Raw genomic sequence first — 27661 nt, forward strand, 5'->3', positions numbered from 1 at the left:
TCTGTACACTAGGCACAACCTCCATAACATCATTGAATGTTTAACACATGGTCCATATGAGGCACAATATGATTGATTACAGTTACCTGAAATGTTGCCTGCTTATGGTTTCCCTGATATGGAATAAAATGAGTTGAATGTGCAATAATTGGTGAGTGCTGTGTCTTCTTTATATATTATAAATTGGTAGAGGTATTGTGCAGGACCTCAAGGTAAACTGCACCCCTTTACTCACATTGCTGTTCTTTTCATGCTCCATATGGCTATATAAATTAAATTCTATTAACTATAATGTCAGTATTTTTTTTCTGGAACACTTTGGGTTGATTGAAAAAAATAAAATAAAAGTGAGTAGTGTAAAGAATTTATTGGGGCTTCATTCAAAAATATTTCATGAAGACAATAGCAATCTTTCAGATAATTACTAGTTGTTTGCATATTTTCACACTCCTTTCTCTCTTTAGTGTTGCACTCAGGAAATGGACATAGAAGTGAGAATCATGGAAGAGGCTGTTTCTGACACACTGCTAGAATCCATATGTGAAAAAAACTCTGATCAACCCAACCAGTTGGATTCCCCTAACCAGTTAAACACCTCTAAAATCACAAACACAGATGCAGTGAACATTAGGCAGAGCCCAGATATTACTGGATCAGAAATATGCATGACCTTAAGCTCATACAAAGTAGGTAGTGAAACAACCATGAAACTGGATGGCCAAGCTGAAGAAGAGAAAGATGTGAAACAGAGTGTAGTTGATCTTGGCTGTGTGGAGGCAAAAACAAGGCAGAGTATAGAAAAGTTTGGCACCTTAGGGGTAGAAATAACACATAGCCCACAGGAAATTAGTACTGAGGAAAAGAGTCACATTTGTGACAAAAATATGAACACACAGGTGTCGTGCACACAAGGGTCACATATCAAGAATAGCCATGAGCTAGACAAATGTCATGATCAAGAAAGTTATAATACAGACATTGGACAACTTGGTGTTAGGCAAAAGGACAAAGATAATAAGGGCAGTCAGGAGCTGGGTATAAAACAAAATCCACCAAAATATAGCATAGAAAAACAAGAATTAAGCACTGTACAAGACCACATTACATGTACCCAGGATCAAGACAGTGGACAAAGCTCTGAGAAGACTGTCACCCAAAATCCAGTTCATGAAACAGAATTTATTCAGGGCACAAGTAGTACTGATAACCATGGATTGGTCTTGAAAATGAGCACAGGTAGCATGACACAAACACTTCACAAACAGTCCACCAAAGGAACAGATATCAAAGAAAGTTCAGAGAGTGATACAGCACTAGACAAAAAACAAAGCTCAAATAATAAAGACATATATGATCCACCAATGAGACAAATGCCAGATACATGTTGTGTGGACTCAGCCATGGAACAGAACATAAATAACTCAAGCACCAAGGATCCATCAATAATAAAAATTGCAGAAAACTATTACAATCATCATTCAACCACATCACAATCTTCAGATATTAGTATTGAAAATCTCTCCATTATGTGTACCCAGGATCTTACATTGAAACAGAGCCCAGATAGCATAACCACCCAAGACTTAAAGTTGGAGAAAAGACTAGATAATGAGAGTACTGAGTATTCTGCCCTGAAACAAAGCTTCGAAAACCTGGGCACCCACAAACAATCCATAAGACAGAGCCCAGATAACATAGGCACCAATAACCCTGCTGTAAGGCAAAGTCCAGAGGAGATACATTCCCATGATCTTGTCACAAGACAATGCTCAGACATTATTGAAACCCAGGATCCTATGAGACAGAGTATAGATATCTTGGTTACCCAGGAGTCTGACTTAGAGCAAAGTGGTGATGCTATGGGTAGTCAACATCAGGCCATGACCCAAAGCCAAAATAATATGGTCACCCAGGATCTGGAAATCAGATCAAACCTGGAAATCATACAAATATATAAACGAGGCATAAGCTCAAATATGGATAATGTTGATGTAAAGGAGTGGGCTACAAGCACCTGCACTAATATTATAGATACAAACAAACAAGAGCTTGGCATGGAACCCTCCATGGATCATAATAGCCCACGGAATTCTGATGTGATCACTCATTGTTCAGTAAGATCTTTGTTTTTTTTTCTGTTTTACGTTTTTAACTTATCATTGTTATATTTCCCTCTCATATTTTTTAAATTAAAATAGCAGTATTAAATAGTTGAAAATACAAGTAAATTCAATTAAAAAATCTCCCTTTCTACTGAAAATTCCCCAGAGCTATATGTTATCATGTTATATTAAAATATGCTAGTGAAAATAATGCAAATCTATTAGTCCCAGTTTTTAGTGAATGCCAAGATATTGATCTATACCTCTCCATTTTCTTTAAAGTTCTATAAGTAAGGTATCTCTGTGTATATCACATTACTTTCCTACGTTTCTCTCTTTTCCTACAAATATCCCTTTATCTTTGTCTCATTGTATCAGGAGCAGGTTACCAGTTCATGCTCTGTGCCTGGAGTTTGCAGTGTCTTTCAGTCTTATTCTCAGGCTCCAAGACCCATCCTTCTTCATTCAGACCCCTCTGTAGACCGGATCTTACAGAATTCCATCTGTCCACAAATCATTCAAGGTAAGTTAAAACAACATCTGCAGTGAAACAGCAAGCATTACATACTTTGTTTTAATCATTCACACATTGTGCTCCTCTTTCATGATTTTTATGTTTGGATTGCCCTCCACCACAATCATTTCTACATACCTGATTGTATTACCCTTTCTTGACTTTAGGCTGCTATGTGACTAATACCGATGGTAGGAACCCTGAAGTTGCCCAGTACCTAATCTTGCAAGACTCCGGGGGTATGTTTTATGATATACACAATAGAGCAATATGATTATATTCAGGTGCCATAAAATATGTTTCTAATTAAAATGTAACATTGCCTGTGGATCTGACCTAGTTACTATGTGTGATGTTGTTTATCCTATTGTCACAGAGTCTGTAAAACATTGAAAAAGTCAAACATCCTACTGATTGTAACTGCTGCGCTGCTGCATTGTTTACCAAATTTCAAATAGTCTAAAATAATAATTCCCAAGTTCCATTTCTCTTTTGTTACTATCAGTAATTTACTAAATACATAATGTTGAATTTTGTTTCACAAAATAGATATGTAACTTGGGAATTATTATTTTAAACAATCGGAAACTTGGTAAACAATGCAGCAGCAGAGCAGGTAAGATAGTAGAATTCTTGACTTTATAGGAAAAGGAATTAGCTACTGAGTTGGTCTAGTTCTTATGCCACTTTATAGATCACTGGTTAAACCTCATCATAAATACTGTGCAAAGAATGGCTGCGTAAATGGTACATGTACATGGTCTAAAAAAATAAACTTCCTAAAACTTTACATAAACAGCCTAGAGGGATAGAGGTGATATGGTAGACACCATCACATGGCTGAAGAGCCTGTTTATGTAATATAACTATCTTTTATCTCCCACAGGTTGTCTCCCAGGTGTGAATCCTGTGATCCTTAGAGAGATGGCTTCATCACGTGATTCCACTGGGGACTCTTTAGAGGTTTATGATGCTGAATCTCTGGAGGGAATGGTAGAAGTGGTTATAGTTCAGCACTACAAGTGCAAGATGTGCCAGTATAAAAGTGGATCCAAGTCTACTTTGCTTCGCCATATTAGAGATCGTCATATCCTTACAGGTGACAGGGTTGAAACGATGCATACAGAGGCAATGAATGATTTCCCCTCACCACCAAGGAAAGCAAATTCTGTATACGACGAACAAATATATAGCATGCATTGTTTCTAATAAGGAACACAAAATCCATTAATTAACCCCTTCAGTACCAGGAATTTAAGGGGGAAAACTTGCCAAAAATACCAGAGATTTTTTTAGCATTTTTAGTTTGGAAACTGCACACTCCAATCAGACAACCACCTAGTGCTCTTCCAAATCCAAGTACAGCAAAATGAATGATGATTCCCAAGAACGGTATCCATGCTGTTCAGAAACTTCACACAGCAGGCACAGCAGGTTTTTGAATCAGTTTTAATGGTAATAGAAATGAACCAAACGTTTTGGCTCTCTCAGGAGCCTTTGTCAATAGTAGCCAAAAAGGACATCCGTGTCTGTTTTGGCTACCATTGACAAAGGCTCCTGAGAGAGCCAAAACTATGGTTCATTTCTATTACCATTAAAATGGTTTAAAAAACCTGCTGTGCCTGCTGTGTGAAGTTTCTGAACAGCACGGATACTGTCCGTGGGAATCATCATTCATTTTGATATATATATACAGTTTATGTATGTGTGTATATATATATATATATATATATATATATATATATATATATATATATATATATATATAAAATAATAGACAACCCAAAGTTTTGAGCAAGCCCCATTTTGGTATATTTAATGCATTTCCACGTCAAAATTCGATCATATTAAAAAAAAAAAAAAGTTTACTTTTTCACAAATTTTAGGTCTCTCACAGCAATAATTTACATTACGCTTGTGCAGTCAGTCATTACACAAATGTTTTTAAAAGCTTCTCTAGTATCTTTTTTTTCAGAAATAGCAGAATTGCATGGCTTTACCATTTTTTTTGGTAATTAGAAGGCCACTAATTGCATCTGCACACCACACTTCTGAAATTCCTGGCAGTCAATGGGTTAATTAGTTAGCTGGTAATGGTAAAAGTATTTTAATGTAGGGATTACCCTCCCACCTGACACCTCCCAGCTGTCTGCCAGTACCCAGTCTTAATTTATTTTTTATTTTAAATTGTTTTCTGTAGTGTGTGGGTTCCCCCACCTCCCTGCAATTGTTATGTAGGTCCCTCCCCTCTCTTATATCTCTTTTTTTCTGTATTGTAGAGTCCAATCCCTCCCTCCCACTGCTGAGCCGCCCACCCCTCTCCCATCTTCCCTCCTACACCATCCACCGACAGTGTCACTGTCTGCAATGATCTAACAATCTGTCCTCATATGGTAACCAAGCACTGATCATGCTCCATTACCATATGAAGACACATGCCTGCAGCCCAGGAACAGCAAGTCTCAACTGCATAGGCTACCTGAAGGTCGGACGGTATACATTAAGATGGGCTATGTACCCATCATACATTTTTGATCTATGGGCTCGATTGGCTCAAGAGGTTAAGTTTTTTTTTTTTTTATATTTAGCCTCCTTTAAAACATAAGTTTCTAAAATGTATTCCCCAAAATATATTTGAAAATGGCTTTGTGGTGACTTTAGATCAATGCATTCTTTAGCAAACACAGATGTTACAAAAAGAAAGAACATTTTAGATTAAACCTGACAATGCTGAGACACCATACCACCTCTGCTGGGTGGCTATTCCAGGTATTAACTACTCCTCTTGGGTGTATCATGACAGGCTTTGACAATATAAATATGGTGAAACCATTGTAATGTGCACATAAAGATTACTTAAAAATAGAATTCCTCAACCCCTTAATCTGCCTTTAGTGCTCAAGACCTGGCAGACTAATTTTTCAGCAAAACACTTGCCATCCCAGTAATATCCCAACACAAGACTGCAACCTTCCATCTCCGCCCCCCTGCCACCCCCTCAACCACTTTCAGCACCTTCTCCCCAACCACTGAGAATGAAGTGAGTTCTCTATTGTCTTCCTCACACCTCACTACCTGCCCACTATCCTCACTCCAGCTCTTACTTACATATTCAACCTATCCCTTACTACCGGTTCATTCCCATCTTCCTTCAAACATGCAAAGGTCACCCCATCCTCAAAAAAACCTCCCTCGACCCCAATTCTGCAAACAACCGCCCCATATCACTGCTTCCACTAGCTTCAAAAGTCTTGGAAAAACTAGTTTTCAAATGGCCTAACCCACTTCTTGTCCACAACTCATTGCTTGACCCCCTGCAATCTGGCTTCCATCCCCAACACTCAACTGAGACTGCCCTCACCAAGGTTACTATCTTCTTTCTGCTAAAAACAACGGCCACTACTCAATACTTATCTTACTTGGTTTGTCTGCTGTCTTTGACATCATTGACCATCTCCTTCTCCTACGGACTCTCAGCTCCCTTGGGCTCTCTGACACTGTCCTCTCCTGGATTCACTCTTATCTCTCTAATAGGTCCTTTTCTGTCTCCTTTGCTGGCGACTCCTCTCCATTGCCTCTGTCTGTTGGAGTACCTCAAGGCTCTGTTCTGGGTCCTCTACTCTTCTCTATTTATACTTCCTCACTGGGTAAACGTATCAGTAGCTATGGCTTCAACTATCACCTCTATGCTGATGATTCTCAGATCTACCTATCCACCCCTGCACTCTCTCCTTCTGTCCTCTCTCACGTCAGTGTCTGCTTATCTGGCATTTCTTTTTGGATGGCCTCTCACCACCTAAAAATCAACATGTCCAAGTCTGAGCTCCTTCTAATCCCCCCCCCCTCTAATTCTACCCCAGTTTCTAAATTTTCAATCACTGTTGGTGACGCCACTATCTCCCCATCACCCCAAGTCCGCTGCCTAGGAGTTACAGTTGACTCCAATCTGTCCTTCATATCCCACATCCATTTGCTCTCTTCATCCTGTCGCAACCACCTACGCAATATCTCCAAAATGTGTCCGTTTCTGAGTGCTGAAACTACTAAACAGCTAATACACTCCCTGGTAATTTCACGGCTTGACTACTGTAAAAACCTACTAACTGGCCTCCCTCTCTCCCGCCTCTCCCCTCTTCAATCCATCCTAAATGCCTCTGCCAGGCTGATCCACCTTTCCCGTCACTCTGTATCTGCTACACCTCTCTGCGAGTCCCTTCACTGGCTCCCCATTCACAGCAGAATTAAATTCAAAATTCTCACCCTGACCTACAAAGCCCTTACCAATGCTGCGCCCCATCTATCCTTACTCATCAACAAATATACTCCAGCTCACCCCCTAAGATCCAACAATGACCTGCTCCTTGCATCTTCTACCATCAACTTCCCCCATGCTAGACAATAGGACTTCTCTTGTGCAGCACCAACTATCTGGAACGCACTTTCTCGAGCTGTCAGACTTTCCCCTAACCTTTCCTCCTTTAAACGCTCCCTAAAGACCTTTTTGTTCAGGGAAGCCTATCTCCAAATCAGTAACAAATTAATTCCACTTGCCTAATAGCTGCCCTCATCTAACTCCACACTAACATCATCCCCACCCTTGCAGTCCCCACCTCCTGTTTCTCACCCTCCTACCCATCTAGATTGTAAGTTCCCACGGGAACAGGGCCCTCAATTCCCCCTGTATTTATTTGTTAAACTTTGCCTGGTGTCTTTTATATTGTATTGTACTGTACTTTTATCTTTGTACCCATGGACAGCGCTGCGGAATCTGCTGGCGCTTTATAAATAAAGAATAATAATAATAATTACAACCAGTATTCTATATACATTTGATTTCATTGTTTCTCAGGTGGCAAAGATGAAAAGAAAGACAGAGGATGCAAACTGGCACGGGCAAGAGATGAAGATGAGGAGGAAGAAGAGGATGATATTGTGGATGCCGGAGCTATAGATGACCCTGATGGTAATCCTTCTGCATCATTAAATATTATATCTGTTTTTGTCATACAGAAAATTGTATGTGTGGTCCAGTCAGTAGCAGGCCTACTCAACAAAAGACCCTTTCTTTTTGGGCCCAAAAGTAAGCAATAGTTGTAATATACATGCTGCTCTGTATAATTTTGAGGATAGATAGATAATAGACCTGCACTAATAAAGGGTGTTCTGCACACGCCTATGTATAGATTGGCTGCTATGGGCCCCTCAGCATTTGGGCCCTGGTGCCACTGCACCTGCTACATCACTGGTAGTTCTGCCCAGGGTGCAGCTTAAATTCGTGCGGAAATTATACATTTATGAAAACCTAGAGTAAATAATGATTGCATTAATATAAAATTAAAATCGGTTTTATGTATCTTTTTTGTGTTTTTTTATTTGTTTGATTTTGTTAAATGACCAAGCTCTTTTGTTGTGACTGTGAGGAAGGCAAATTTTAGTATGTGACAGCTGCGCTAGTGGTTTTGAGCTGGGGTGGGAAACCGATGATCAAGAGCTAGAGCAATGCTGACAGCAGTAACTAAACAAGGGTGAGCAGAGTGGGGCACTTTCCCTGGAGTGGGTGCCCTGTGTCTCACTAAGAGGTCTGTTGCTCTGGGGGCCTTGTAGTGTGGGGTGTGGTCCTGGAGAGTGGGGTGCCCTGGAAGGAGGCTCTGTTGATGGGGGGCCTTGAGTATGGGGTCCCTGGCCCATGATGTTGGAAGTCCTGTCCTAGGGGGCCCTGATGTGGCCGACGCAGGTGGGCGGTTGAGGGAGTGGCATATGGGGCAGAGTCCTTCCATAATTTTTGCCCAGTGTCCTGTTTGGTCTCAGTCCACACCTGGTTGTGCTACATTTAAAAGCCTGTTCTCTTCTTATCTAATATCCCCTGCTAAGGTCAGTTTATTAAAGTCATAAATGAGCTGATAAAGTAATTATGATAAGACTCTTTTACATATGTGACTAACTGTTCTCAGCAGGATAGAAAATTGGTTTTCAAATGGCAGTGTCCATTACTTTATAGAAATTAAGGGAATAGTCTACTTTATTATTTTAATTGTTTAAAAAGATAGATTAGATAAGCCCTTGCTATCCAAGTAATGAAGTCCCACAGGTTTCAATATTATTTGTATGCTAATGACACCCAAGTCTACATCTCTGCACCAGACCTATCCCCTTCCTTGCTAACCCATGTCACTAACTGTCTTTCTCATATTTGATCCTGGATGTCCTCATACTACCTTAACCTAAATCTCACCCCAACTGAGCTACTTATTTTGTCCCCTCCTTCCAAAATCTATTTCCCTAATCTTTTTATAACTGTTGATAATAACATAATCACCCCAACCCCACATGCCCGATGTCTTGTGGTCACTCAGATCTTTCTTTCACTCCTCACATCCAGTGTTTGCCAAGTTCCTGTCGCTTCCACCTTAGAAATATCTCGAAAATTCACCACTTCCTTACACAGCTAAAATTTTATTTCACTCTCTCATCATTTCCCGCCTTGACTATTGCAACTCCATCCTCCCTGGTCTCCCTAGCTGTCGTCTATATCCTCTGCTGTACCTCTCTTCCAATCCTTTCTTTGGCTTCCTCTAGCCTTCAGAATAAAACACAAAATCCAATATGGGAAAGACCCCCTCTTCGCTAAGTATTACCGAAACTAATCTGAAACTATTATATAGATGGTACCTAACTCCACTTAGACTTTCAAAGATATACACTAATGTTGATAATACATGCTGGAGGGGTTGTGGGGAAGTGGGATCAATGGTCCATATATGGTGGAACTGTCCATACATCAGACATTATTGGGTGGAAATTAGCAGAGAAATAGAAAAATATATATCCTTTAAGATTGTGATAGACCCGTTGTTATTACTTTTTAATTACTTTCCTAAGCTGAAATGTAAACTGAGATTAAAACTATTATACATAATGATAAATGGGGCTAAGCAATTGATACCACAATTATGGAAGAAATCGAATGTCCCCACGATAACTGAGTGGAAAGACCACCACATCACACAATTAATGATTCTAGAGCGGTATCATTATGTCCAATCCCAACAACTGGAGTTTTATGTCAATATGAAGTTTATATGAGAGGACTATTTGGCGTCACAGTAAACAAATGATTTATTATCTCAATTATAGCTATGAATTGTATTAGAATTGCAATGTACAATTTGTACTTACTATTTCATGTCATGTTTCTAGCGGTGCTGTTTTTCCGCTGATTGTTATGCACTTTTTCAACAATAAAGGAAATTAAAAAAAAAAACACAAAATCCTGACTCTGGCATTTAAGGCCCTCATTAACAATGAGGAAAAAGAGAACAAATCCGGATAGATAGCCAGTGCAATAGATTTTATTCATCTGTAGAGTAGTTTAGCAAGGGCAGCTTAAACTAACTGACATGTTTCGCGCATGTCTCATGCGCTTCTTCAGAGGTCCTCATTAACAATGCTCCCCCGCTAAATCTCAGACCTCGTCTTCATATTCTCTTCCTCCCGTCCCGCTCTGACCACAACCTCCTTCTCTACCTCCTCTCTTGTTACCTCCTCACATTCCCATCTACAGATCTTCTCTAGAATGGCCCCTATTTTGTGGAACTCTCTGCCTCGCTCCACAAGACTCTCCCCTAGTTTTCATAGTTTCAAGCATTCCTTAAGACTCTACTGTTCAGGGATGCATACAATTCACATTAACCTTTCTTACCTCAGTTTCTCTCCTCCTTTTTTGTCATCCCCTTGATCCCAGCATGTAAACCTACAAGCTCAGCTGTTTCATAGATCACATTCATGAGGGGTGATTTGCAACAGTGCAAGTCTTAGCATGACTTTCTACGCATTTGTCTCCTATAAATGCTACCTTTGCATATCATACCTATGTTTATAGCACTTCGAAATCTGTTGGCGCTCTACAAATAACTGGTAATACTAATTCTGAAGCTTTATAACCTCTAAGTTTGCCTGCTTCTAAGCCCCAGTAGGCCGCCACTTATCTCAGTGCTTTTTAAATCTTGCTAGACAGTGCTAGGTCGTGTGTGCCATATAAATAACAGTGTGCTTACTCCCATGGAGAATGATAATGGTTGTGCAAGAACCAGCATTGATTGGCTAAAATGCAAGATTGTAAAATGCACTGATATAAGGGGCAGTCGTCAGTGGCTTAAATACAGCTAATCATAGAGATTAAAATTAATATCTATGTTTTTAGACAATAACAATTTTCAAGTAGACTGTCCTATAAAAAAACAAAAGTTTTATTCTTTAATATTTAAACAATAAAATTGAAAACAATATATCTGTGTACCGTTATCTTTGCTATGAATACATATTACATCCTTATATCTAGCTTTTATGTAGTGTTTAATGTCCTTTTATTACATTTGGTGTCATTAAAGTAAAGTAAATATTTGTTAACAGATAATGTTAATTCCCGTGGGTCTGTGGTCTGTGTTAGCATGTTCAGATTAGTAGATGAAATCAAGTATACTTTTGCAAAAATTAGTGCATTCCCCATATAAATTGCAAAGAAATAAAAAATTAAGCTGGACTAAAATAATTCTTTAATTAAATGTTGATCAGCGGATACAAAATCACATTATTGTGATGTGAGTTTGTATTCACTGTGGAACATTTACTTAAAAGTAGAATTATTTTAGTGCTGCTGCATTTTCGATTTCTTAGCACGTTTGAATAACATGTTTAATGAAATTTATTAACATGAAGCAAAATATGAAGGCGTAGAAAAAATTAACAAAGAATCTAGTTGCCTAAGCTAGTTTTAAAATATATGTTTATTTAACACATTTCTTTACATTTTAAAAACATAACTGCCTAGATTTTGCAAGATTTTTTGAAGGTTCATCTGCTATTATAGCACTATCCTTCTGTAAGTGCCTCGAGTCCTATTGTCATTGTTTGTCCCCTCCAGGTGACAGTGACTACAGTCCAGGGGAGGATGTGAATCACGGCCAGGTCCTAAGTTCTCCACCAGGTACCCTTGCCATAGAAAGATCCCGCAGAAAACCTGGGCGCCCTCGTAAGATCCCGCGCATCCATGGTAAGATGTGTTCTTGCAACCTGTATTTCTCTTTCATTGAACCTATGCTAACTGCTTGCTCTTTTTAGGTCCTGAACTGAACTACACATCTCCTCCACCTCTCTCCAATGACAGCCAGAATGATCTGGGCATTAGTCAATCTGATCTTGAGAACAAGGACCCCCACTGTGATCTTGAGAACCAGGTCTCTTCCAACCCCAACCCCGATGAGCTGAAAATACAAAACCGACCAAGGGGCCGCCCACCTAAACATTTTCGTGGGAAGAAGTACCGCAGATATGGAGGACGAAGGTAAATGGAAAGATGTGAATTTTATGAAAGGTAGCTGAAGAAATTAGCATGTTGAATAATAATCTGAATTGCCTTGTAGATTGTCAAACTGTAGTTGGTATGCTCAGGATATATCATGAGGATCTTGAGTGATGTGGTTGTGAGGGGGCAGTGGGGACAAGTCACTTGGAGAGGTGTAGTCTTTTCAGAACGGAATTACAACAAATCTAAACATCTGCATGTAATGCTGAAACATTAAAAAATGCAAAGGTGTCACTGAGAATTGTTGGGAATGGTGCTTTGCACAGCTTGTTGCACTTAAAATAGTAGACATAGGGAGGAGGCAATGGCGGAGTGGTGTTGTGTAGGAGTCTGGTGCACTGGTGTAGGGTAACAGGAAGGTTGCATCTATTAAGAGGAGCAGCAGGAAATATTAAATACCCTGTGCCAAATACCCAGCTACACTCCCATTGCTTTTACTTTGGTCAGATTGTCCAGTTTGGTACGGTTAGCATGTTTAACAGTGTGGTGACATATGTGTGTTATTCTTTATAGCTGGTGACACTGAAAGTAAAATTCTTAAAATGCCACTTGTCTGTGGTCCCTAGGTATTACAAGCCCTCCACCAAGAGGTTACTTAGGCCCTTCCTTTGTCGCGTCTGTGGTTCCCGTTTCCTAACACATGAGGATTTTACCTTCCATGTAAGCTCACATGATGGCAGCAGTCAACACTTCCGCTGTCAACAGTGTAACTACCAGTGCCGGAGGTGGTCATCTCTAAAGGTGAGGAGGGATATGAATATTGTAACATATGAATAACAATGAGCTATTTACTGTCAGTTGTCCCAATTGAAGAGCAGACTGTAAATATTTATTTCATATAATTGGCAAGGGTCCATGAGCTAGTGACGTATGGGATATACAATCCTACCAGGAGGGGCAAAGTTTCCCAAACCTCAAAATGCCTATAAATACACCTCTCACCACACCCACAATTCAGTTTTACAAACTTTGCCTCTTATGGTGGTGGGGAAGTAAGTTTGTGCTTGATTTTTATGATTTCTTTTATGCTAAGCGCTTCTAAGCATTCTGAAGCCCAATTCCTCTCAGAGTACAGTGTTTGTCAGAGGGATGTGAAGAGAGTATCGCCTATTGATTTTATGGTTTCCCTTGCAGGGAATCTTTTCAAGGGTTCTCTGTTATCGGTCGTAGGGATTCATCTCCTACCTCCCTTTTCAGATCGACGATATACTCTTATATACCATTACCTCTGCTGATAGTTTTCAGTACAAGTTTGACTATCTGCTATATGTGGATGGGTGTCTTTCGGTAAGTATGTATCATTATTTAAGACACTCTCAGCTATGGTTTGGTGCTTTATGTATTAATATAAAGTTTTAAATATATGTATTTTACTTATATTTGCCATGAGTCAGGTCTATGTGTATTTCCCTTTGCAGTCTGGCAGTTTCATTATGGGAATCCTGTTTTAGGAAGTTTCTTACCTGTGGTATAATCTTTTTTCCAATTTGACTTGTTTTTTCTTTTCAAAAACTTGCGGGCAAGTTAGGCTCGCGAGGGCGCAAAATGCTGTTATTTATTACGTCATTCTTGGCGTAATTCCAAATTGTGTGTGTTATGACTCGAGTTGCGTCATTTCCGGATGTTTGTTGGCGCCAAAACATTTTTCAACTTCCTTTTGCATTGTGCTTCATACTTGGCGCCAAAATGTTTTGTTTATTTTACCTCACTTCCTATATGCTCCTTGCCTTCTTTATGCTCAGAGGGCTATGCTATTTGCTTTTTTTGTCAATTTTAGCATTTGCATTTTTTCCCATTCCTAAAACTGCTATATGTGGAAATAAGATATTTTTATTTAAATGTTATTTATTCTTTTACATTTTACAAGATGTCCCAATCTGATACTGTCTCAGAAGCTGCTGTAGGAACCATACTGCCTGAACACAGTTCTACCAAAGCTAAATGTATCTGTTGTAAGCTAGTGGAGATTATATCTCCAGCTGTAGTATGTAGCAGTTGTCATGATAAGCTTTTGTATGCAGAAAAGGTTTCTATTAGTGCTAGTATCTGTTGTTCCTTCAACATCTAAAGTACATGATATCCCTGTTGATATGAAAAATTATATTGCTGATGCAATACAGAAGGCTATGTCTACTATTCCGCCTTCAAATAAATGTAAAAGGTCTTTTAAAACTTCTCATACTACTGATGAAATTTGTAATGACCGACAACATACTGATATATCCACCTCTGATGAGGATCTCTCTGATTCAGAAGATCCTACTTCAGACATTGACACTGATAAATCATTTTATTTTTTTAAGATTGAGTATATTCGTTCCTTGTTAAAAGAAGTGTTGATGACTTTGGATATTGAGGAGTCTGGTCCTCTTGATAATGAATCCAGTAAACATTTAAATTTTGTCTATAAACCTCCTGTGACTACTCCTTGGGTTTTTCCTGTTCCTGATGCTATTTCTGATGTGGTTGCTAAGGAATGGTCTAAGCTTGGTACTTCTTTTGTTCCTTCTTCAAGGTTTAAAAAGTTGTATCCTTTGCCTGTGGCTTAATTGATTGGAGTTTTGGTGAAAAGTCCCTAAGGTTGATGGGGCTATTTCTACTCTTGCTAAATGTACTATTATTCCTATGGAAGATAGTACTTATTTTAAGGATCCTTTAGATAGGAAAATTGAATCTTATCTAAGGAAAGCTAATTTACATTCTGGCTATATTCTCAGACCTGCCATTTCTATGGCTTATGTTGTAGCTGCATCAACTTTTTGGCTGGATAGCTTAACACAACTGGAAAAAGATTCTGATTTGCATAGCATTGTTAGATTGCTTCAACATCCTAATCATTTTATCTGTGATTTTTTTATATCATCAATATTGATGTTAAATCTATGTCTTTGGCTATTTTAGCTAGAAGAGCTTTATGGCTCAAATCATGGAATGCTGACATAAATCTAGGTCGCTATTTCTATCATTCCAAGGTAATAATTTATTTGGTTCCCAATTGGATTCTATTATTTCCACTATTACTGGAGAGAAGGGAGTTTTTTTGCCCCAAGATAAAAGGTCCAAGGGTAAATCTAAAGCTTCTAATCAGTTTTGTTCCTTTCGTTAGAATAGAGAACAGAAAATCACTCCTTCCCCTAAGGACTCGGGCTCCAATTGGAAGCCATCTTCGAGTTGGAATAAATACAAGCCTTATAAGAAACCAAAGTAAGCCCCTAAGACTGCATGAAGGTGCGGCCCTCAATCCAGTTCTGCTGGTGGGGGGGGGGCAGATTTAAATTATTTCAAGACGTTCGGGCAGGTTCCGTTCAGAATCATTGGATTCAGAATATTGTCTCTCAGGGGAATTGAATAGGTTTCAGAATAAGACCTCCTGTGAGAAGATTTTTTCTCTCTCACGTTCCAACAAATCCTGTGAAAGCTCAGGCCTTTCTGAAGTGTGTTTCAGATCTGGAGCTTTCTGGGGTAATTGTACCAGTTCCACTTCTGGAACAGGGTCTGGTTTTTATTCAAATCTATTCATTATCCCAAAGAAGGAAAATTCATGCAGACCAGTTCTGGATCTGAAGTTTTTGAATCAATTTGTAAGGGTCCCAACTTTCAAGATGGTGACTATAAGGACTATTCTGCCTTTTGTTCAGTAAGGTCATTACATGTCCTCAATAGACTTACAGGATGCATATCTTCACATTCAGATTCATCCAGACCACTATCGGTTTCTGAGATTCTCTTTTCTAGACAAGCATTACCAATTTGTTGCTCTTCCATTTGGGCTAGCGACAGCTCAAAGAATCTTTTTGAAGGTTCTCGGTGTCCTTCTATCTGTAATCAGAGAGCAATGTATTGCGGTATATCCTTATTTGGACGATATCTTTGTACTGGCTCAATCTTTTCATTTAGCAGAATCTAACACAAATCAACTTGCGTTGTTTCTTCAAAGACATGGTTGGAGGATCAATTTATCTAAGAGTTTGTTGGTTCCTCAGACAAGGGTCACCTTTTTAGGTTTCCAGATAGATTCAGTGTCCATGACTCTGTCTTTAACAGACAAGAGACGTTTGAAGTTGGTTTCAACCTGTCTAAACCTTCAGTCTTGATCATTCCCTTCAGTGGCTATGTGCATGGAAGTTTTAGGTCTCATGACTGCAGCATCGGACGCGATCCCCTTTGCTCGTTTTCATATGAGACCTCTGCAGCTTTGCATGCTGAATCAATTGTGCAGGGATTATACTCAGATATCACAATTGATTTTCTTAAATCCCAACACTCAACTCTCTCTGACTTGGTGGTTAGACCATCATCGGATTATTCAAGGGGCCTCTTTTGTTTGTCCTTCCTGGACTGTGATTTCAACAGATGCATGTCTCACAGGTTGGGGAGCTGTTTGGGGGTCTCTGACAGCACAAGGGGTTTGGAATCCTCAAGAGGCGAGGTTACCAATCAATATTTTAGAACTCCGAAGTCCTTTAGCGATGAAAGAAGTATCTCGGATACTTTCTTGGGCGGAATCCAACTCCTGTCTAATTTCTATGATACATATACCAGGTGTACACTTCAGTCTTTACATCCAGGGGAGTGGTCTCCATCCAGATGTATTTTGTCAGATTATTCAGATGTGGGGTCTTCCTGAAATAGATCTGATTGCTTCCCATCGAAACAAGAAGCTTCCAAGGTACCTTTCCAGGTCCAGGGATCTTCAGGCGGAGATGGTTGGTGTTCCTTGGTTTTAACAACCTGCTTACATTTTTCCGCCTCTAGTTCTTCTTCTAAGGGTGATCTCCAAGATCATAATGGAACAATCGCATGTGTTTCTGATAGCACCAGCATGGTCTCACAGGTTTTGGTATGCAGATCTTGTCCAGATGTCCAGTTGCCAACCTTGGCCACTTCCTTTAAGGCCAGACCTTCTGTTTCAAGGGCCGTTTTTCCATCAGGATCTCAAATCGCTAAATTTGAAGGTATAGAAATTGAACGCTTAATCACTAAGTCAGAGAAACCTCTATGACTAAGCACTAATACTATGCTACAGGCTTGTAAGTCTGTTTCAAGGAAGATTTATTATCGGGTTTGGAAAGCCTATATTTCATGGTGTTTTTCTCATAAATTCTCTTGGCATTCTTTTAGAATTCCTAGAATTTTACAGTTTCTTTAGGATGGTTTGGATAAAGGTTTGTCTGCAAATACTTGGAAGGGACAAATCTCTGCTCTTTCTGTTTTATTTCATAGAAAGATTTCTAAACTTCCTGATATTCACTGTTTTGTTCAGGCTTTGGTTCGTATCAAGCCTGTTATTAAATCAATCTCTCCTCCTTGGAGTCTTAATTTGGTTTTGAGCCTATGCATTCTTTGGATATTAAACTACTTTCTTGGAAAGTGTTGTTCCTTTTAGCTATCTCTTCTGCTAAAAGAGTTTCTGAATTATCTGCTCTCTCTTGCGAGTCTCCTTTTCTGATTTTCCATCAGGATAAAGCTGTTTTGCGGACTATGTTTAAATTTTTTCCTAAGGTTGTAGTAGGAAAAATGTTGTTCCCTCTTTGTGTCCTAATCCTAAGAATGCTCTTGAATGATCTTTACATTCTTTAGATGTTGTAAGAGCTTTGAAATACTATATGGAAGCTACTAAGGATTTCAGAAAGACTTCTAGTCTATTTGTTGTTTTTTTCTGGTTCCAGGAAAGGTCAGAAAGCCTCTGCCATTTCTTTGGCATCTTGGATAAAGCTTTTGATTCACAAGGCTTATTTGGAGGCGGGACTGTCTCCACCTCAGAGAATTACAGCTCATTCTACTAGATCATTTGCCACTTCTAGGCCTTTTAAGAATGAAGCTTCAATTGATCAGATTTGCAAAGCAGCAACTTGGTCTTCTTTGCATGCATTTACTAAATGTTACCATTTTGATGTATTTGCTTCTTCAGAAGCAGACTTTGGTAGAAAAGTTCTTCAGGCAGCTGTCTCAGTTTGATTCTTCTGCTTATGATTTAATTTTTTCCTTGAAATTTACGTGTAATTTATGAGAAAGACTTATTTTTTTGTGGATTTAATTATTTTAGCGGAATTGGCTGTTTTTATTTTATCCCTCCCTTTCTAGTGACTCTTCTGTCGTCTTCCACATCTTGGGTATTTCTATCCCATACGTCACTAGCTCATGGACTCTTGCCAATTACATGAAAGAAAACATAATTTATGTAAGAACTTACCTGATAAATTCGTTTCTTTTATATTGGCAAGAGTTCATGAGGCCCACCCTTTTTTTGGTGTTTATGATTTTTGTATAAAACCACAAGTACACTTCCAGTTCCTCTTTTTTGTATTCTTTTTTACTCCTTATTTTATCACCCCACTACTTGGCTATTCGTTGAACTGAATTGTGGGTGTGTTGAGGGGTATATTTATAGGCATTTTGAGGTTTGGGAAACTTTGCCCCTCCTGGTAGGATTGTATATCCCATACGTCACTAGCTCATGGACTCTTGCCAATATGAAAGAAATTAATTTATCAGGTAAGTTCTTATATAAATTATGTTTTTGCAGAAAATATGCAAGTGCCATTTGTATATTAAAAATGATGTGAATTTAAGAGATAAGGGACAGATTTCATGATATTTTATGATATTTTGATATCTTATCATCTAAGGAACATATGTTTAACCACAAAGGAAATAAGCCCCACAAGTGTGAGGAGTGTGATTACACAAGTGTGTACAAGAAGGATGTGATTCGACACTCTACTGTGCACAACAGGGAAAGGTAAGAATTAATGATTTTATTTATTTCACTATATTGGATATCTGTATTTTATTTGGATATGTAAAACCATTAATTACTCCTCATTACAAACATCTTCTATTTTTTTTTTTTTTTGTAAAGTTGCTTGATGCATTTCACAATATGTTGGAATAAGCAAACCGTTAATGTTACATCATATGTTATGGGAAATATGTTCTCTAAATGTTGTGAAATATTACTGTAGTGATAGTGATCTGTGCAATTTTTACAAACCTATATTACAAAACCGGAATGTATATGGAATTAGTTCATAGTAGTAGTAAAGCCGTATAACAATATTGTATGGTTCAGTAGAGGTCCTAGTTTTGTGATCATAGAGACATGCTTATTTTGTGTAACTGCACTACATGTTCATAATTTTGTTGCCAGTTTGAAAAAAAAATATTTCTTTGGGTGTATATTGGATAGCTGAACAAGTTAGCTGATACACTTTAATGTGACTGTGTCTTGAATGGGGACCATTGCTTACTGTGCAGGGTTTAGAGGTGACTGTCTAGGGCAGGGTTCTTCAAACTTTTATTTCCCTAAACCCAGGCAGGGGCATGATACCACATATCTTTGTGACCCTATTTTTATACTTGGTTTGAAAATATTAGTAAGTAATATACAACAAGGTAACTGCAATTTTTGCAAAGTGACTAAATGTGTGCGTACTTTATTCATACATCAGCCCTAGTGGTGTAGATGGAACAATCTGGAGTCAAATGCAGTCACTCAGAAGACTGGCCTGTGTTCTGTAGATAAATATATAAAACACAAGAGTGCCTATATGGCCTAGTATTGTAGGAACCAGCAGTAAGAAGAGAGGTAAAATGTACACTCACATTTGGTGGAGCACCTCCCTTGGTGCTATAGAGACAAGCTGGGATCAATCAAGTCAACCAGTAGACTTATTCTCCAGTACTCAGGAACTCCCTGTGGTCCAATCTCAGATTGAGGAGATGTTCCTGAGTACTGGAGAATAAGTCTACTGGGTGACTTGATTGTATGTGTGCTGTTGTCAGTATACTATCATTTTATAGCCCATTTACTAGAGACCACTCCGATTACTATACCTATTTACACTTGACCATCAGCCTATAGAGGTTCACATCTTGGTGACACAAGGGCGCCCCTTCTTTCCTCTCAATCTGATACAACAGACACACCACACACACTCCCATACAACACACACCCCACTCACACTGTCATACAACATATACACCACACACCCTCTCATGCAACAGACACACACACACACAACACACACACTCATACAACAAACACAAACAGCACAAACACTCTCATACTACACACACACAAGCTGCAATCTAGTAAACATGGTGTAATGGGTCCCGACCCATGGTTTGAAGAACCCCGGCCTAGGGGATGCACAGTATGATATCTGAAAATAAAGAAGAATTATGGAAGAGACCACATGGGCGATGACAACCCTTTATTGCGTTGAAACGTGCTTAGATATTTCATCATCAATCCGTTAACCAAAAGCGTATTGTTTTCTAGTCATCTGTACATTATCCAAAAATGCATTTTCTTTTGGTGTTGTGTTGTTGCATGTTGAGGTTTTGGGAAAATATTGTTACGAAATATTGGATATGGCCAAGTGATCTTGCTAGATGTTACCAAAGATTAAGTAAGTGGATAATGAGAACATCTAACCATGCTAGGATCAAGCTGTTTTTCTCAAGGTGCTAAAGAAAGGAGAAGGCTGTTAGATTTATTAAGTACCGATGTGACTTAGGCGAACACTGATTCACCCCCCCAACCTGATATGTGCTTTGCATTTACAAATGCATATATTATTTTTTCTTAAAAACAAGACTTCCAAATAACTCCAGTTATATAATAATATAGCATAAAAATAGTTTTAACTCCAGAGCATTTATAAATAATATTACACAATCTATGTCACTAAAAAAACCTTTCAAGTTTAAGAATTTATCCTCACAGAAATGTACCATGAACATCTTGCTATTTTATCACTCTTACTTCTAATTGTGACATATCTAGCATAGGGCTGTGACTTTGCAGAATAACTGCTACTTGTTGTAAAGATTTTCTAAAATATTTAAATTATACACAAACTTTATACATAATGAAGGCGTTTGATCACTATCCCAAAATATAGCAAACATCTATTTACAAATATACGGCTAGATTACGAGTTGTGCGTTAAGGTAAAAAAGCAGCGTTAACAGGTCCTAACGCTGCTTTTTTACTCCCGCTATTACGAGTCTTGCAGGTATAGGTGTACCACACACTTTTTTGGCCTTACCGCAATCCAACTTACGTAAATTTTGTAAAGGCTTTTTCCTGTGGGACTTCCATAGCGCTGGTATTACGAGTTTGTCCTGGGAGGCCAAAAAGTGAGTGGTACACTCTCTACTGCCAAGATTCCTAACGCATTTTAAAGTCAGTAGTTATGAGTTTTACGCTACAAAGCTGTAGCATAAAACTCATAACTAAAGTGCTAAAAAGTACACTGACACCCATAAACTACCTATTAACCCCTAAACCGAGGCCCTCCCGCATCGCAAACACTAAAATAAAATTATTAACCCCTAATCTGCTGCTCCGGACATCGCCGCCACTATAATAAACATATTAACACCTAAACTGCCGCACTCCTGCCTCGCAAACATTAGTTAAATATTATTCACCCCTAATCTGCCGCCCCTAACATCGCCGCCACCTACATTATACTTATTTACTCCTAATCTGCCATCCCCAACGTCGCTGCCACTATTCTAAATTTATTAACCCTTTAAACCTAAGTCTAACCCTATCACACCCTAACTTAAATATAATTAAAATATATCTAAATAAAATTCCTATCATTACCTAAATTACTCCTATTTAAAGCTAAATACTTACCTGTAAAATAAACCCTAAGATAGCTACAATATAACTAATAGGGTTTATTTTTATTTTACAGGCAAGTTTGTATTTTTTTTAACTAGGTAGAATAGTTACTAAATAGTTATTAACTATTTAATAACTACCTAGCTAAAATAAATAAAAATTTACCTGTAAAATTAAACCTAACCTAAGTTACACTAACACCTAACACTACACAATTTAAATAAATTACCTAAATTAAATACAATGAAATAAATTAAATACAATTAGCTAAATTACAGAAAATAAAAAACAAATTACAAGATATTTAAACTAATTGCACCTAATCTAAAAGCCCTATCAAAATAAAAAAGCCCCCCCCCAAAATAAAAAAAAACCCTAGCCTAAACTAAACTATCAATAGCTGTTAAAAGGGCCTTTTTTACCTGTAAATAAAAAATACAACCCCCCCCAACAGTAAAATCCACCACCCACACAACCAACCCCCCAAATAAAACCCTAACTAAAAAAACCTAAGCTCCCCATTGCCCTGAAAATGAATGAAGGTACCTTTAAGTGAGGTCATCCAAGATTGCGTTCCTTAGATTCCGATTGACTGATAGAATTCTATCAGCCAATTGGAATTAAGGTAGAAAAAATCAGATTGAACTTCAATCTTATTGGCTGATCCAATCAGCCAATAGGATTGAGCTCGCATTATATTGGCTGATTGGAACAGCCAATAGAACGCGAGCTCAATCTTATTGGCTGATTGCATCAGCCAATAGGATTTTTTCTTCCTTAATTCCGAATTGGCTGATTGAATTCTATCAGCCAATCGGAATCTAAGGGACGCTATCTTGGATGACGTCACTTAAAGGTACCTTCATTCCGAAGAAGCCGTCGATTGAAGAGGATGATCCGCGACGGATGTCTTGAAGATGGAGCCGCTATGCGTCGGAAGGATGAAGATAGAAGATGCCGTCTGGATGAAGACTTCTGCCTGTCTGGAGGACCACTTCTGCTGACTTCGTTGAGGACATCTTGCCGCTTGGATGAAGACTTCTCCCGGTAAGTGAATTTTCGGTGGGTTATTGTTAGGATTTTTTAAGGGTGTATAGGGTGGGTTTTATTTTTAGGTTAGGGCTTTGGGCAGCAATAGAGCTAAATGCCCTTTTAAGGGCAATGCCCATCCAAATGCCCTTTTCAGGGCAATGGGGAGCTTAGGTTATTTTAGTTAGGGTTTTATTTGGGGGGTTGGTTGTGTGGGTGGTGGGTTTTACTATTGGGGGGGTGTTTGTATTTTTTATTTACAGGTAAAAGAGCTGATTTCTTTGGGGCGATACCCCGCAAAAGGCCCTTTTAAGGGCTATTGATAGTTTAGTTTAGGCTAGGTTTTTTTTTTTATTTTGGTGGGGCTTTTTTATTTTGATAGGGCTCTTAGATTAGGTGTAATTAGTTTAAATACCTTGTAATTTGTTTTTTTATTTTCTGTAATTTATTGTTGTTTTTTGTAATTTAGCTAATTGTATTTAATTTATTTAATTTAGGTAATTTATTTAATTGTAGTGTAGTGTTAGGTGTTAGTGTAACTTAGGTTAGGTTTTATTTTACAGGTAAATTTTGTATTTATTTTAGCTAATTGATTATTAAATAGTTAATAACTATTTAGTAACTATTCTACCTAGTTAAAATAAATACAAACTTGCCTGTAAAATAAAAATAAAGCCTAAGCTAGATACAATGTAACTATTAGTTATATTGTAGCTAGTTTAGGGTTTATTTTATAGGTAAGTATTTAGTTTTAAATAGGAATAATTTAGTTAATGATAGTAATTTTATTTATATTTATTTAAATTATATTTAAGTTAGGGGGGGTTAGGGTTAGACTTAGGTTTAGGGGTTAATAAATTTAGAATAGTGGTGGCGACGTTGGGGGCGGCAGATTAGGGGTTAATAAATGTAGGTAGGTTGCGGCGACATTGGGGGAGGGAGATTAGGGGTTAATAAATATAATGTAGGTGGCAGCGATGTCGGGGGCGGCAGATTAGGGGTTAATAAGTGTAAGATAAGGGGTGTTTAGACTCGGGGTTCATGTTAGGGTGTTAGGTGTAAACATAAATGTAGTTACCCCATAGGAATCAATGGGGCTGCGTTACTGAGTTTTACGCTGCTTTTTGGCAGGTGTAAGACTTTTTCTCAGCCGGCTCTCCCCATTGATGTCTATGGGGAAATCGTGCACGAGCATGTATAACCAGCTCACCGCTCACTTAAGCAGCGCTGGTATTGGAGTGCAGTGTGGAGCGCAATTTTGCTCACTTCTTGCCTGTTAACGCCGGGTTTGTAAAAACCCATAATACCAGCGCTGCAGGTTAGTGAGCAGTGACAATAAACTGCACGTTAGCACCGCACAGCTCATAACGCAAGACTCGTAATCTAGGCGATAGGTTCTGTTAACTAGGAAGCAAAAACATTGACTCACTCTATGCTTCCTCAGTACTACACAGTAACACAAATAGACAATAATAGGAACAACATCATAACTTCATAAAGGGAAGTCTAATAAAGTAATACACCCATCACAATTACTATATTAAGTACTTATATAAATTGATGTTTGAACATTAGCAATAACAATACCCATGTGTTGCTTAAAGGAACATGAAACACTTTTTTTTTTTTCCTTAATGATTCAGATAAGCCATGCAATTTTAAACAGCTTCCCAATTTACTTCTATTTTTTTATTTGCCTCATTCTCTTGGTTTCTTTTATTGAAGGATCAGCAATGCACTGCTTGTACTAGCTGAACACATCCACCTAGCTAATATCAAGACTCATATACAGGGAGTGCAGAATTATTAGGCAAATTAGTATTTTGACCACATCATCCTCTTTATGCATGTTGTCTTACTCCAAGCTGTATAGGCTCGAAAGCCTACTACCAATTAAGCATATTAGGTGATGTGCATCTCTGTAATGAGAAGGGGTGTGGTCTAATGACATCAACACCCTATATCAGGTGTGCATAATTATTAGGCAACTTCCTTTCCTTTGGCAAAATGGGTCAAAAGAAGGACTTGACAGGCTCAGAAAAGTCAAAAATAGTGAGATATCTTGCAGAGGGATGCAGCACTCTTAAAATTGCAAAGCTTCTGAAGCGTGATCATCGAACAATCAAGCGTTTCATTCAAAATAGTCAACAGGGTCGCAAGAAGCTTGTGGAAAAACCAAGGCGCAAAATAACTGCCCATGAACTGAGAAAAGTCAAGCGTGCAGCTGCCAAGATGCCACTTGCCACCAGTTTGGCCATATTTCAGAGCTGCAACATCACTGGAGTGCCCAAAAGCACAAGGTGTGCAATACTCAGAGACATGGCCAAGGTAAGAAAGGCTGAAAGACGACCACCACTGAACAAGACACACAAGCTGAAACGTCAAGACGGGGCCAAGAAATATCTCAAGACTGATTTTTCTAAGGTTTTATGGACTGATGAAATGAGAGTGAGTCTTGATGGGCCAGATGGATGGGCCCGTGGCTGGATTGGTAAAGGGCAGAGAGCTCCAGTCCGACTCAGACGCCAGCAAGGTGGAGGTGGAGTACTGGTTTGGGCTGGTATCATCAAAGATGAGCTTGTGGGGCCTTTTCGGGTTGAGGATGGAGTCAAGCTCAACTCCCAGTCCTACTGCCAGTTTCTGGAAGACACCTTCTTCAAGCAGTGGTACAGGAAGAAGTCTGCATCCTTCAAGAAAAACATGATTTTCATGCAGGACAATGCTCCATCACACGCGTCCAAGTACTCCACAGCGTGGCTGGCAAGAAAGGGTATAAAAGAAGAAAATCTAATGACATGGCCTCCTTGTTCACCTGATCTGAACCCCATTGAGAACCTGTGGTCCATCATCAAATGTGAGATTTACAAGGAGGGAAAACAGTACACCTCTCTGAACAGTGTCTGGGAGGCTGTGGTTGCTGCTGCACGCAATGTTGATGGTGAACAGATCAAAACACTGACAGAATCCATGGATGGCAGGATTTTGAGTGTCCTTGCAAAGAAAGGTGGCTATATTGGTCACTGATTTGTTTTTGAATGTCAGAAATGTATATTTGTGAATGTTGAGATGTTATATTGGTTTCACTGGTAAAAATAAATAATTGAAATGGGTATATATTTGTTTTTTGTTAAGTTGCCTAATAATTATGCACAGTAATAGTCAACTGCACACACAGATATCCCCCTAAAATAGCTAAAACTAAAAACTACTTCCAAAAATATTCAGCTTTGATATTAATGAGTTTTTTGGGTTCATTGAGAACATGGTTGTTGTTCAATAATAAAATTAATCCTCAAAAATACAACTTGCCTAATAATTCTGCACTCCCTGTATGTGCAGCTGCCAATCAGCAGCTAGCTCCCATTAGGGCATTGAGGCTCCTGAGCCCTACTAGGTATGCTTTTCAAGAAAGAATGCCAAGAGAATAATGCAAATGAAATAAAACAAGTAAATTGGAGAGTTATTTAAAGGTGTATGATCTATCTAAATAATGAAAGATAATTTTTAATTTTCTTGTCCCTTTAAAGGGTTAGTAAAGTCAAAATTAAATTTACAGGCATTAGATAGAGCATGACATTTTAAACAACTTTCCAATTTACTTCTATTGTCAATTTTGCTAAGTTTTCTTGATAATATTTGTTAAAGAGCAATCCTGGGTGAGATCAAGACTGTGCACATGGCTTTAGCTATCTGGCAGCAGTGTTTACAACATTGTTTTTAGCCATGTTATAAATAGTTGCAAACACTGCTGCCATATACCGCTAAAGACATGTGTACGCTCCTGAGCTCCGATCAGCCTACCTAGATTTACTCTTCAACAAAAGATACCAAAAGATTGAAGCAAATTTAATAATAAAAGTAAATTGAAAAGCTGTTTAAAAATGCATGCTCTATCTGAATCATGAATATCTAATTGGGACTTTACTGTGCCTTTAAGTATTACTCTTTTTAAAAACAAGCCAATCATGATTCTCAGATGTGTTTCAAACAATTGTGTTAACTGTGGGGTAAAGAGGTGACAAATGCCCCATGGCAGCTTTTCAGGAGTCTAATCCTACAGATAAACAGTAAGTCTATAAGTCAGGCTACTTGTATCATAGAGGGACATAAGACCCAACCGAAGTGAGGTGTCACATGACCCTCCATATATATCATGTTTGATGTGAAAATAGTGTAATAGGAGGAAAGTGTAGAAAATAAACACTATTTTAAAGAAAAGATGTCATTCAAATCATTATAACTTTCTATAGATCATGTAGACTCAACAAGGAAACGAAGCAAGTCCCTCTAATAAGAGAACAACATCACACACCATAAACCTCTATACAGGGAGTGCAGAATTATTAGGCAAGTTGTACTCATTAATATCAAAGCTGAATAGTTTTGGAAGTAGTTTTTAGTTTGTTTTTAGTTATAGCTATTTTAGGGGGATATCTGTGTGTGCAGGTGACTATTACTGTGCATAATTATTAGGCAACTTAACAAAAAACAAATATATACCCATTTCAATTATTTATTTTTACCAGTGAAACCAATATAACATCTCAACATTCACAAATATACATTTCTGACATTCAAAAACACAACAAAAACAAATCAGTGACCAATATAGCCACCTTTCTTTGCAAGGACACTCAAAAGCCTGCCATCCATGGATTCTGTCAGTGTTTTGATCTGTTCACCATCAACATTGCGTGCAGCAGCAACCACAGCCTCCCAGACACTGTTCAGAGAGGTGTACTGTTTTCCCTCCTTGTAAATCTCACATTTGATGATGGACCACAGGTTCTCAATGGGGTTCAGATCAGGTGAACAAGGAGGCCATGTCATTAGATTTTCTTCTTTTATACCCTTTCTTGCCAGCCACGCTGTGGAGTACTTGGACGCGTGTGATGGAGCATTGTCCTGCATGAAAATCATGTTTTTCTTGAAGGATGCAGACTTCTTCCTGTACCACTGCTTGAAGAAGGTGTCTTCCAGAAACTGGCAGTAGGACTGGGAGTTGAGCTTGA

The 27661-nt window shown here is 38.5% G+C and overlaps 1 protein-coding gene across 1 annotated transcript in view; it reads left to right on the forward strand.

Moving 5' to 3' along the window:
* Window positions 1–27661, forward strand: part of ZNF335 (zinc finger protein 335) — a 168661-nt gene that overhangs the window by 70844 nt on the left and 70156 nt on the right. The window contains exons 2-10 of the mRNA XM_053688670.1: window positions 465–2114; window positions 2481–2625; window positions 2784–2855; window positions 3503–3715; window positions 7466–7579; window positions 11537–11665; window positions 11734–11956; window positions 12544–12718; window positions 18607–18719. Of these exons, the coding sequence (XP_053544645.1) occupies window positions 480–2114; window positions 2481–2625; window positions 2784–2855; window positions 3503–3715; window positions 7466–7579; window positions 11537–11665; window positions 11734–11956; window positions 12544–12718; window positions 18607–18719 (2819 nt within the window). The 5' untranslated portion in view covers window positions 465–479. The remainder of the gene's footprint in view (window positions 1–464; window positions 2115–2480; window positions 2626–2783; window positions 2856–3502; window positions 3716–7465; window positions 7580–11536; window positions 11666–11733; window positions 11957–12543; window positions 12719–18606; window positions 18720–27661) is intronic.

Source organism: Bombina bombina, chromosome 1, assembly GCF_027579735.1.
Source record: "Bombina bombina isolate aBomBom1 chromosome 1, aBomBom1.pri, whole genome shotgun sequence".
In the NCBI taxonomy this organism is placed as follows: Eukaryota; Metazoa; Chordata; class Amphibia; order Anura; family Bombinatoridae; genus Bombina; species Bombina bombina.